This window comes from Pinus tabuliformis, chromosome 6 (genome assembly GCF_031772625.1).
Source record: "Pinus tabuliformis cultivar Carrire ecotype Pingquan chromosome 6, CPIR1, whole genome shotgun sequence".
Lineage (NCBI taxonomy): Eukaryota > Viridiplantae > Streptophyta > Pinopsida > Pinales > Pinaceae > Pinus > Pinus tabuliformis.
In genome coordinates, this window is record NC_142292.1 from 730,129,273 (window position 1) to 730,142,210 (window position 12,938).

At 37.8% G+C, this 12,938-nt stretch overlaps 1 protein-coding gene across 3 annotated transcripts in view; it reads right to left on the reverse strand.

Moving 5' to 3' along the window:
- Positions 1-12,938, reverse strand: part of LOC149260784 (kinesin-like protein KIN-7O) — a 314,791-nt gene that overhangs the window by 278,611 nt on the left and 23,242 nt on the right. For all 3 annotated transcript variants that reach the window (XM_089421110.1, XM_089421112.1, XM_089421115.1), the window contains exons 4-9: positions 7,006-7,119; positions 6,837-6,918; positions 6,686-6,753; positions 6,357-6,431; positions 6,073-6,218; positions 4,897-4,999 (exon numbers count right to left, since the gene is read on the reverse strand). In XM_089421110.1, the coding sequence (XP_089277236.1) occupies positions 4,897-4,999; positions 6,073-6,218; positions 6,357-6,431; positions 6,686-6,753; positions 6,837-6,918; positions 7,006-7,119 (588 nt within the window). The remainder of the gene's footprint in view (positions 1-4,896; positions 5,000-6,072; positions 6,219-6,356; positions 6,432-6,685; positions 6,754-6,836; positions 6,919-7,005; positions 7,120-12,938) is intronic.

Below are 12,938 nucleotides of genomic sequence, written 5' to 3' on the forward strand. Positions count from 1 at the left end.
GAGTTCCCTAATAAAACCTTTGATTCTTTACAATCAGTTATCGATTCCTTTGAAGATAAATATGGAGGTAAAGAAAAGCTCAAAGCCAAAGTTGAAGTAAAAGAAATAAGTGAGGCTGAAAATGATCTTATCAAGGAATTAACTCAAATGGTTAAGGATACGCAACTAAACCAAGCTCAACTCATTAAGAACATGGAACTTAATCAAGCAAGATTCACAAGGGAGTATACCAGAAAAGGGAGTTCTATGAAAGCTAATCACATCACTCCTGAGTCCTCAGAACAGGTTGTTCACCACTACGTGTCAACTACCCATAGCAGTACACCCCCTTTTTCGCAAAATGGATAGCGCTTGATCGATATGTCCATGCCATTTGACTGTCATCATCAGCCCGATCATGTTATTTTGTAAACCCAATCTGCATGTGTAAATTGTAAATAATCTTAGCAGATCTGTGTCATGTATGTATTTTCCTAAGTAAACCTAATCTTTTTGTGATGATCTACGTTCTAGAAGGTTTTTTGTCTCACCGACCCATGGTCGGCAGAGTTTTCCTTCAGCCTAACCCCAAAGCCGGAATGGATTTTGTCATTAGAATCTTAGGGGAATCCTAGTGTGCTTCGAGTCTATGTAAAAGTAATTTGGAAATAATCCTAACTATTTGGTCAAGTTATTACAAATTGCTTGATCTGCTAGATTATGTTTGTGTCGCAAAAGTCAAATGGGTTTTCCCCCTTGAGATGTAAAATTGTAAAGGTCATGATGTAAAGTGTCTTGAGGGTTAGAAAATGTTTTGTCCCCTCATAAGTCCTAGGTCCTAGGTGTTTTTTCGAAAGGCTAAGTTCGAGCGTCCAATAAAAATAATAAAATTAAAGAAATAATAAATAAATAAATAAAATTTAAAAAAAATAAATTAAAAAATAAATAAAAATTTGAAAAATAAAATAAAATAATAATAAGTCAAAGTTTTGAGGAAATAAATGCAAGATTTTAATTTTTTAATATATTAAAAAGCATTTAAAATTTCGACGAATGAGATTAAAAGAGATTTTGATCCTCATCGACGGTTGAGATCATTTTGACATGGATCACTCGAACTAGCCGTTGGGAAATTTTCTTTTAAATAGGGTGTCAGGGGTCATTTGAAATCATTCAATCTTAGAGTCGTGTGCTAAAGAAAGCTCTCTTGTAGTCATTTTTCATGTGCAATAAAGAAAGACTTTTGGGTTGAAATCTTGCTGGTGTTACTCTTCCGGAAATGCTGTAAGATGTTATATTTCTGTGCATGATTTTAATTTCAGCCATTGATGATAGCTTTATGAAGAGTGATTTTAAACACAGGTATCTTGTTTAGTCGCTAGGGTTTGAATGGTAGTTAAAATTTATGAATATGATGGCAGGTATCTCCATTAGATCTGGATTTTAGTACCGTTTTCTCCTTCTTTGTTAATGGTTGAATTAAGCTGTGCAGGAAATCCGTTTTTTAAGATTACCGGGCGTTTAGGAAAGTTACCGGCTGAACCAGCCAACTCCCAGATTGCATTTTCTGAAGAGCCCAGCCAGTTTTGATCCCGGGCTTATCATTTGAAATTTTCTGGTGAATGCATGAAGGGTTTTCTGAAGCACGTCATCTTATATTCAAAATCTTAAAAAATATTTTTGTGGCATACTGACAAATCTGGCTATTTAGAGCTTTTAAACTGTGAATAGTGTAATTATTTAGCAGGTTTTAGGGTTTTTAGTTTTGTTTCTTGCGCATGTTGTTTCTGGGTATTCTGTTTTGCCATTGCAGGTTACAGGTCTGAGAAGAAATTTTTGTTTGAAGCCAGATCTAGGCCCTGGAGGGTAAGATCTGGCCTCAGGATCAGTTCTTGCAAGGTTTTTTCTGAAGAAATTTGAGGCTCTCCAAGCTATCTGTCTGCTGGGGTTTCAGTTCTGGCAGGAAAATTTACTTCAAATCTGGAAATTTATTGCAGGGTTTTCATCAGAAGCAAAGGGAGTTAAATTTTTTTCTTAAGGTTTCAGAAGAAGTTCAAGGCTGTCCAAGCCATACCATTCCTCTGCATGAAGTTCCTTCTCCCTCGTTGTTCAGCCTTCTCGAGCTTTATCGTCGTTGCCAAATCCCCACACCTGCAAACGAAATTTAAAAATAAAAATTCATGGCTCGCTGTGTCTATTTTCTTTCCTTTGCTCCATGTTGTCTCTCCTTGGCAGCATTTCAGCTCCAATCCACAGCTCTGTCACCGCCGCACGCATCCCTTTCTCCTCTCCTGCACGTGAGCTGTCTGGCCATCATGCTCTTCTCCTCACGCTGCTAAACCCTCATCATAGTCTCTTTTTGCCTGCATATGATCCACGCCCTCCTCGCAAATCACCCTACGCTGCCCCTTTCATTCGTTGTTCCTCTTCTTTCTACCGCAGTTGTATCCGTCCTCATTACTTAACCTTCACGCGGCATCCTTTTCTCCACTTACACTGCCCAGCATTCCCCTTCAACCTGCAAACACAAGCTCCATAAGCTGCCAAGCTCGCGTAAATCTTCACTATCTTCAAGTGGCTTCACTCTGCTTCTCATGCAATATCTCCATATCCTACGGAGCTCCCAACGCTCACCCTCTTTCCTTGCGCAGCTTCCATCGTTCCTTTATTACCTCACGGCTCCCATCCATCCAGCTACACTCCACCTCTGCTTGCAGTCATCCAAGCTCCTCACGCTGCCATACCTGCGATATTTCCACGCTCCAGGCCGTCAAATTCTCAACCCTCACCGCCTCAGATCTGCGTATTCACTCGATCACCCTCGTTGTTCATAAGTCTGCTCTTCGCGCGCAGTCATTCCCCCGCCATCGTAGCTCTTCACGTTTCTGCTAACCTGCACCAGCAAACAAACATTTCCTTAGTCGACTTTTTTTTGGTTTCATATCTAGCTTAGGGTTATTTGCGTTGATATTTCTTAGGTCGATTTAGCATTTGAATTTTAAATTAGCATATACATTTTTGTTTTGTTATATGATTAGGTATTAAGTTTAGATTAGACTTTAATTTTAAATTTTTTTTAGTTTTGTTCTATCTTAATTTTAAATTTTAGAATTTTATACCATTAAAAAAAAAGTTTTAAAAATAAAAAGTTCCTTTTTATTTTTATTTTTATTTTTTTTTATTTTTAGAATTAGATTTAAGTTTCTTTTTTGTTTTATAAATAAAAAACAAATAGTAATAATAAAAAAATTAAAGAATAATAAATCATAAAAAGGTTTTTAGTTTTTTTTGGTTTGATATTAGTTTTTATTTCATGATTTTGATCATAAAATAAGAAAATCGTTAAAAAATAAAATATTAAAAAATTAAAAAATCTTGAAAGAAAAGTTTTTTGTGGTATTTGACATAGCTAAATGTGCTTAAATTTTTACATCTGAAGATTAGCTATCTGAAAGTGGTGATTCATTTTACGATCTGGTTAGCATTTAAATTCTATGGTTATTTAAAGCATTTGATCTTTTGAAGTTTAATTGCTAAAATTTTGTGCATCTAGTGAATATCTCGCATCTATCTTTCGTTATTGCTTGATTAATGCTTATCGTATGCTAGGCACTTCAATAAGTATTTTCAAGCTATTGTTAAAGGGTCTATTTCCATTTCTATTTTCTAAGCAGCAAACCAATCAATCAGTTTTCACTTCATCTAGCAAAAGCACTGGTCTTAAGTATTTAAAGGGCAAATCATTTTTTAAATCAATCAAGTGCTTGTTTTCGCTGTGTCTCCCAACCCAGCTGGTTCCCAGTTGGTCCTCCTTTATCCCATAGGGTCTACCCCCGTTAGCCTAGGGAGACGGCTTAAACGGAGAGATCGGGGATCAGGGTGACAACCCCCGGTCTGAGCGTTGTCGCGCTGCCCAGACAACCTGTGCGACAACACAGGTTATTGGCTATTGAAAAAAAAACATGCTAAAGAAATGAAAACTATACAAAATCATTTGATAACCATAGAGGAAAATCATGCCAATGTAATAAGGGACATGGAGGAAAAACAAGCACAGTTAATAAGATCCATAATAATCTAATCAAATCCATGTCACATTGCTCATAAATCAAGCTTGCTACCAAATTTTAATCAAGTTAATGAGGCAAATAAGTGTATCTCCTAGAATTTGTTGGTTTCCAACAAGTTTCCCTTTCATTTCCCACCTTTAGGGACTACTCCCCTTAGCTTGCCTAGGAGATAGCTAAAACGGAGGGGACAGGGATCAGAGTGATAGCCCCTGCCCTGAGCGTTGTCGCATTTTGTGTACAGTTTGAGCGACAACAAAACCAACTACATCACAAAGGATATTAGAATGATACACACATACACACTCAAACAAAGAGAGAGAGAGAAAGAGAATTTAACAAAACCTTCAACCTTGACAACATTATGTTGAACAACATCTAAAAAGCTAAAAGCATTCTCCCCTTGAAAATGGACCTTCATTATCTGCTACAAATGAAACGTAAGTATTCAACCATGTAACTGCAATGGGGCATCCTTTGGATGGGTTTAACAGATGGTTTTAAGAAAAGAGAGCCATGCCTACATTACAAATTTAAAAGAACTCAATGCCTAGGGAGTCCTATAGCTAGAGGTAAAAGACACAATTGTCATTTAAGGTCACACTCAATCCAAATGCACTAGTGTGAGTGTGGACTGATGAAACACTCTGATGTTTCAAAAGCCTGCTACATCAAAAGAATATAAACCACCCAGTACTGAGAAAATTTATAATACTTAAATTAGTAGCAAGGATGCAGAATTCTCTACTGTGATAAAATATAAGTTGCAGAACAGTTTTCAAGTCCCCATGTGTAACCTGGTATTTACATATCCATTTACTCTGTGTCACATATCTGCATTGCAACTTACCAAAGCAGGTGTAATATTGCAAATAATTGCAGTTTTTGCATTACCACCCAATGCAGGCTGTAAAATTCGAGTGAGTTTGCTATCACGGTATGGCACATGTCCTCTGCAACAAATACAATACAGGAACAATAACCATGACTTGAAGAGTTAGCAGAAATGGATTATAGAACCTTCAAGTGCAGATAAGTTTTACAATCTGAGGTGAACAACTCTACAATAAAAGGAAAAACTAAAGCAATATATTAAATTCCTTTAAAAGCGTCATCAAGCACAACAACTTAATGTGAAAAGGAGTCTAAAGACACATGGAATATTGTAAAGCAAGGCTTACACAGTTGATTTGTGAATGGAGTAGACCTGCATTGTATTATTATAGATATCTCAATGTTTTGATCCATACTCTTGGATCATCAAAAGGAGGTTTTAGCATGTTCAAAGGATGAATGATATCACATGTCTGCATAAATATAAACGGTACAGAGTTTCTAACTAACACCAATGTCGGCTTTATCATTATTAATCATATATTTATGTCTCTCGGTCTGAAGAAAATGTAGGATAGGTCTCCCAAGTTCCACTAATCTTCATGCCCTCAAGGCTCAACTCTATTGAGATTTCTAGGGTTCAATTCAATCTCCACTTTTTCCCGGACCTTACTTTTAGCATGGAAGGAAACAGGGAGATACAATGGAGGTAAGATTAAAAGAACATAATGCAGACTTAAGGCATGATAGATATAAGAAATCAGCCTTAGCTGAACATGCTCATAATACGAACCACCAATTGTCATGATAAAGCCAATATCATAGCTAGAGTATATCACCATACTAAAAGGAAGGCCAGGAAAAAGTGGCAATTGAATTGAACCCTAGAAACCTCAATAGGGATGAGGGCTTACTGGAACCTGGAACCTATCCTACATATTCTTTAGATTGAGAGACATAAATATATGAATACTAATGCTAAAGCTGACATTGGTGTTAGTTAAAAACTCCACACTGTTTATATTCATGTAGGCCTGTGATATCATTCATCCTTCAAGCATCCTGAAAACTCCTGAGGATGATCCAAGAGTATGGATCGAAACATTGAGATATCTCTGTCTGCTCCATTCACATGGAATATTTTCAGATTCCAACTGCAATGCTATAATGAAATAGCCAAGATAGTGGTTACCTCTGGGTTTCAGCACCTTCACTTAGCTTGTTGATTACAGTTCCTAGTGTCATTAGACTCTTATTTATGTGTGATCCCTCCTTCAAGCGTGCACCTTCAGCACCCGTCTTTGCAACACGTTCTGAACCAGCTAAATCCACTAAATTCTGGACAAGTCAACTTTGATGAGACATGCACTCATACAACCAGTCAATTAGATGCAACAATATTAAATCAGCATGCTAAAAGAAATCAGTTTAAAAAGGGAAGTGATGAAGCATATGATAATGATAACGGCAGCTTACTAGGACAGACACACGAACAGCATCACATGACAAACCAACAGAGTCATCTTCCTTCTTATCCCTGCTTTCAATTACCTGACACAAGACCATCATTATAAAACCAGCTTCCTCAACTTGAGGGAAAATAAAAAAGAGACATAAAATAAAGAACTCTATTTAAGGTGTACAATCTTAGGCTTATAAAAAGATCTCTGACAAGCATGGTTTTTCATATCAAAAAACCAAGCCTTGAATTTTATATAGAGTGAATAATATCCACTCTAGAAACTTAATGCCTACAACGTAGTTGGCCTATCATATTTAACAACATACCATAGAGTGAGACTCACCATGCGAAAAATAGTATGTGATCTGCTGCTATAAACATTCATGTTTGTCTCCCCGATGTGACGGTGTGCTGTAAGTAATAAAATCCTCAATATCATGTATAGTCAATTTCGCTGCAGCCTTAAAATAAATAAGACATAATGAGGCACTTACATTCTCCTGACTCTATAAGTTGAAGGACCTGCTCAGGGGTTGCAACAATTTCCTCTCTCAAGCCAGCTACAAAGATTCCACGCTATAGAAGACAAAAAGTAATCATTAAGCTACAAGCTTCTCCAAGTGCAGATATTTGATTTATTATTCTGAATGTTTCAATACATACCTCCACACTCTCGTGTATTTGTAACTTCCGATGTTCAGGAACCAGTAAGTCATTAATTTCCTCATTGTAAATTTCCATGTAAGACATCCGAAGAAGGAACTCCCTGTCCTCTGTCTAAAATTAAATACAAAGACACAAATCCATAGAAAATATTAGACATAAAATTAGTGGATACTTAATTTCCTAGTATAATGTGGTGACACAATTCCAAGAAAATATCACTGTAAACAAATTCTGCATAATACTTTTTGTGGTTAGCCTAACAGAACATAAAAGCACTAAGCAGCTAAGCTGATAAAATCAGAAGCACCAACATTCTGACAATGGGAAATGAAGGCACTCATATGATAGATATCACTAACATATAAACAAATGGACTCTATATTTGTTTTCTCATTAACAGCTTGGTCTTCCTTTTTGAGACACAACCATAATAGCTATAGAAAGCAGAGCGACCTTTTGGTAAGAGAGTAGATCTGCTCACAACTATCTCAATCAGTCCAACCAAACTGAAGCAATGAAACAACAAACCTCTTATATGCATTTATCATGTGTATTACCAAAAATGTGATTGGATTTTTTGTTCTAAAAGAGCCGTTCAGCTTCAGAACCCCTTTTTAATAGATAGCAAATGATAACCTCCAGAATCGTATTACTGTAATATCATGCTTTCTATGATTCAAAGCATAAGTAGCAACCATTCAATAAGCTAGTAATTGTCCATTCACAAACTGAACACAGTTTCAAGAAAAGAAAGAATAGAAAGAGAGAGATTATGCCAATGCTAAGTTGCCTGAAACATTAAAGTGGTTTCAATTTCCAATAAAAGTACGAGTTTGAGAAATGGAATATTTAAAATTCTTTGACAGACATGCTCTCACCTATTCTGGAAGGAGAAACTAACATGTATGTTGACACCTAAGCTTTAGGGATTGGGAAAATATTGTAAATATGAGAATAAAGAAGATGAAGAGACACTGAAATATGAATTCCAAGGGTCTCCCTCTCCTTGTATATATTAATGATTTTCCTTAATGGAAAAACAACTAATTCGTGGAGTTACCAAACCTGACCTGACATGGTATCAGAGCACAGGTCCACAGGTCTCAATTTGGCATTCTTTTGCCACTGTAACTCCTGTCAGTTCTGCCCTAAAGCCTGCCAGAACTTGAGCATTTTCTCTCTATGTGACTGAGCTGAAACCGATTTTAATTCTGGGTGGTGTACATGCCAAGCTCCAGCATTGAATTCTCTGTGTCGAACAATCTCCACCATTTCTGCACACGCTGTATTGAATGCTGAAGCATCTCTGTGAAGTATTGAAGACCGTGCTATGAATGGAGCGTGATTCTCTGCGTTGAATAATAGTTTAACCATTGAATGGAGCATTGAGTCTGCATAACTCCTGTATGTGCGTTTTGAGAGCTGTGTGTGAGTACAACGACCTGAGATATATGCTCTTATATTGCATTTGGCACAGTTGGTTCAGAGCGTGAATTATATGGTTCGTAAGGAATACAAAACGTTGAATGTACGCTGATGAGTTGCGACAGCCGAATTCGTGCTCTCTATATGCATTCGCATTGGTTCATGACTGGTTCATGTTGGTTTGTATATATTAATGCTGGTTCGTATATATATTGGTAGCTTAGCTTTGGTGTGGTTAAGCTGTGGTTCGCATATGCCTCTGTGTTGAATAAAACTGTTCCTTATATATTATATGCGTTGGTATTTGATGTCAATGGCTGCACCTGCATGCGTTGAACGGTGAAGTTCATTTATATATTAATTCATATGTGATGATATATATTATATGTGATGGTTCATTTCATAAGCGATGGGTATAGGCACATATTGTATTGGAGTATTGAGTGTGGAAAAAGTCGGCAAAAAGTCGGGATTAAATCCCAAAAACACGATTTTTTCAGCAAAACTATTTAATCGGCCAATTTTTTGCAGAATTTTTCCCTGCCAATTAAATCGCGATTAAATCGAAATAATCCCGATTTTATCGGGAGTCAACCGAAAAAGTCAGCCGTCTCTCCCAAGCCACGGATAAGAGGCCGAAAAGGCCAAAAAAAACATATTTCTTTGTTGTTTTTGCTCCCATTCGTCCCTGTGGAGAGAGTAGCTGTTTGCCATTGCCCTAGAGGAGGAGATTTGCTAGTTTTGTGGTGGGGATTTGGAGATTTGTCCACTGCTCAACGTGAGAGATTCAAAGTGCCGAATTGCTGCTGCCAGGTATGTATTTTAATTTCTCTCTTAGTCTTTTTTACACAAATGGCTTCTTAAATCTTTCTATAATTCTATTAGTTTGTTTATATCTTATTTTTGCCTAGAATTTTGAAAGGGAAACATTGTTTAGAATCTAGATTGAAGCAAAACTTCAACTTTCAAGAATAAAATGACAAAAATTCAAACCCTTGTTTACTGAATCTGAGAGTTTTCATGTGACTAAGAAGAGGCATTTAAAATCTAAAATCAACAATTGCATTTGTGTTTGCTTCTTATGTGATGGGAAACTTTTAATTTGTTTCAAAAAAAATTGTGCCCAAGTTTAAATTCAAGTTCAAAGTTTAAAACAAAATGCCAAGGCATTTGGACGTTATGTGGGAATATGGTGAACTTGATACTATACCCAAATATGGGGGGATCAATAGAATGTATTTGACTTGCAAGTTGTGTGGCAAGCATATGTTAGGAAGTATCAACAGATTAAAATTCCATTTGGGCCAAATCTCGGGGCAAAATGTTGACCTTTGCCCAAATACATCTCCAGAAATCATCCAACAGGCCATTCAATCGTTGATGGATAAAGAGGAGAGAAAAGACACAAGGGCAACACTAAAAATCCAACTTGTAGGGAACTCAAGAGTGGGGGTAAATGAGAGTGGCAGTGCTTCTTCAGCATCACCTTCCACACCCATATGTCCCAACCCCTCATCTTTCTCATCTTTTTTGTTCCTAGAACCACACCTGGTGCACAACCTGGCATCAAATCAGCACTTTAAAAAAAAGGAAAAGGCAGAAGCTAACAGGTTGGTCAGTAAGTTCTTCCATGGAGTGATATTCCTTTCAACATTGCCAAGACAAACCCATTCTACCAACCTATGTTTGATGTTGTTGATGTCGTTGGCCCAGGGTACAAAGCCCCCACCTTTGCAGAATTGAGAGGGCCTCTTCTTCAAGATGAAAACACTGATTGCACTTCTAGATTGGAGGAGCCTAGGGCATCATGGGAACACACTGGATGCACAGTCATGTCAGATGGTTTGACTGACCAGAAGGGTAGGACCCTTCTTAACTTCTTGGTTAGTTGTCCCAAGGGGACAATGTTTATGAAATCTGTTGATGCATCTGCACACATTAAAGATGCATGTTTATTATGTGAGTGTTGGACCTCTTCTTTCAGCAAGTAGGCCCAAGCAATGTTGTCCAAGTCATAACGGACAACGCTGCAAATTATGTTGCAGTTGACAAGTTGCTTATGGAGAGGTATCCTAACTTGTTTTGGACACCTTGTGTTTCTCATTGCATTGACTTGATGTTGGAGGATATAGGTAAGATTCCTATTGTGACGGATATTGTTGAATCATCCAGGAGCATAACAAAATTTATATATAATCATGCATCTGTGCTTAACTTGATGAGAAGATTCACCAACAACAAAGAGTTGGTGTGTCCTGCCATTACACGATTTGCCACTACTTTCATATCTCTTCAGTCTTTGTTGAATTCTATGTGGGATGTGAAGAGCATGTTTCTTTCACCGGATTGGCGTGCTTTATCTATTAGCCGCAAACCAAAGGGATAGGGCATATGTAGACTAGTTTCATTAGATCAGAGCTTTTGGGCAGGAGTAGACGAGGTGTTTGCCATTTCAGAACCTTTGGTAAGGGTTCTTCGGTTGGTTGATGGAAACAAGCCCGCAATGGGCCAAAGAAGCCATTCGTGCTTATTATGAAGATAAGGGAGACGAAGGGTTAGAGAAACAACAGGTCATATGGAAAGTAATTGATGAGCAATGGAACAATACCCTCCATTGCCCCATTCATGCTGCAGGTATCTACCTCAACCCCGCATTTGCTTACGCCTGTGGTTTCGGATTTGATGCCAAGGTGATGGATGCATTCTTCACTTATGTTGAGAGGATGGTGGCATCTGAGCAAGAATGTGAAGATATTTCTAAAGAAATGGAAGTATACAGGATGGGAGGTGGCACATTTGGTTTTACCATGGCTATTAACAATAGGACGACCAAAATGCCAGGTAAGCTTCAGTTTGTTTCAAACTTTCAAGTTTAGAATTTCAATGGTTTTTTTTTATGTTTCTCATTTTTCTTTTAACTTGTAGGTGATTGGTGGACAAGCTATGGCGGTAGAGTACGCCATCTCCAAAAGCTTGTCATTCGAGTGCACAGCGAAACATGCAGTTCCTCTAGGTGTGAGAGCAACTGGAGTGTATTTACTAATTTACAATGTATGACCCTAATACAGATTGGAGTCCCAACGCCTCAATGACATGGTCTACGTCTACTACAATCTTCGATTATGGGTGAGACAACTTCAGAAACCTCTTGATGTGGAAGCCATCTCATTGGACAATATCGATACCACTACTGCATGGAGGGTCAAGACTGAGAGGGCGACCATGGACTCGATTCCAAATTGGTTAGGTGTGGATCCAGAGGAGGTAGCAGTTGCACGGGAGGGAGAGCGAGAGGTAGAGGAGGAGGAGCAACATCAGGGACAGGAGGTAGAGTTGGATGAGGATGGTGAGGATGAGGTGACACAATCTAGGATGGGTAGCAGCACCATAGGACAAAGGCCACCTCTTTCATCGGCTTCTAGAGGACGACTAACTCCATTTGTATTTCCAAGGGCTGGGCCTTCTTCCTCTAGAGGAAAAGGCAAAGCCATTCCCTATTCCCGTAAAAGGGGCAGAGGATCTCAATGACTGATTACTTTATGACATGTAGATGACTCATGATATATATTTATTATATTTTTTGTTGATATTTTGACTCTTGAGAGTTGAGACTCAAACAAGACTCAAGATTTAGGAGTTGTTTCACTATTTAGATATGTGATGTAGCACTAGAATTGATATACATATTATATATTAGCTTTCTTTACATGTTTATGTGGAAATGCATTTATTTGATGTTGTGGTTACTCTAGATGCTAAAAAAAATAAAAATGAATATTTTTGTGTTTTTTTTAATTTTGCTGAATTTTTCAAAAAACTCCAGAGTTTAACGAGTTTTTCAACTTTTGGACCCTCGCCGATTTAATCTTGACTTCGACTTTTTCCACATTGCCCTAGACAAATGGTTCCCATGACTTGGGAAAGCCATTCAGTGCCACATTCACGAGCTCTACGTCCTACACCTTCTCCCTAATTGTTGCAAGTTGATCATGTGTCTAGGTAATCCTCGTGAGATCATTGGTAAATTTATCAATCATCGACATTTGAATGGATTCCACCTTGTTTCTCAAGATCATCTTCTTGTTCATGTTATCACTCTAGAACAAATCCACTGGAGCCTTAAACGTATATGTAACTAACTGCTTCTCTGCCAAGTATGAGATCAAATGATCGTTTACAGCATCCATGATCACTCTCTAGGATTTGATGTCCTTCTGATGAGCTTCCTTAACTCTTGTATCTATTGATACGAGAACAATCTTGATTGTAAGCTCCCACGGGTCATGCTCCTCTAGAAGTAAGGTCACCCTAACCTTCCAAGACAAGAAGTTAGATGCTCCATCCTAACAATATTCAAACCTAAGACTAGATGTTGCCATACAGATTTAATGATTTTCAGCCTTGTGCTAAGTCCTTATCCACAAGAAAAAAAAAGTGTTATTGATTTATAGATTTTGATGGCAGCAAGCAACCCGGAAGGCAATCTAGGCACAACATAGAGAAGA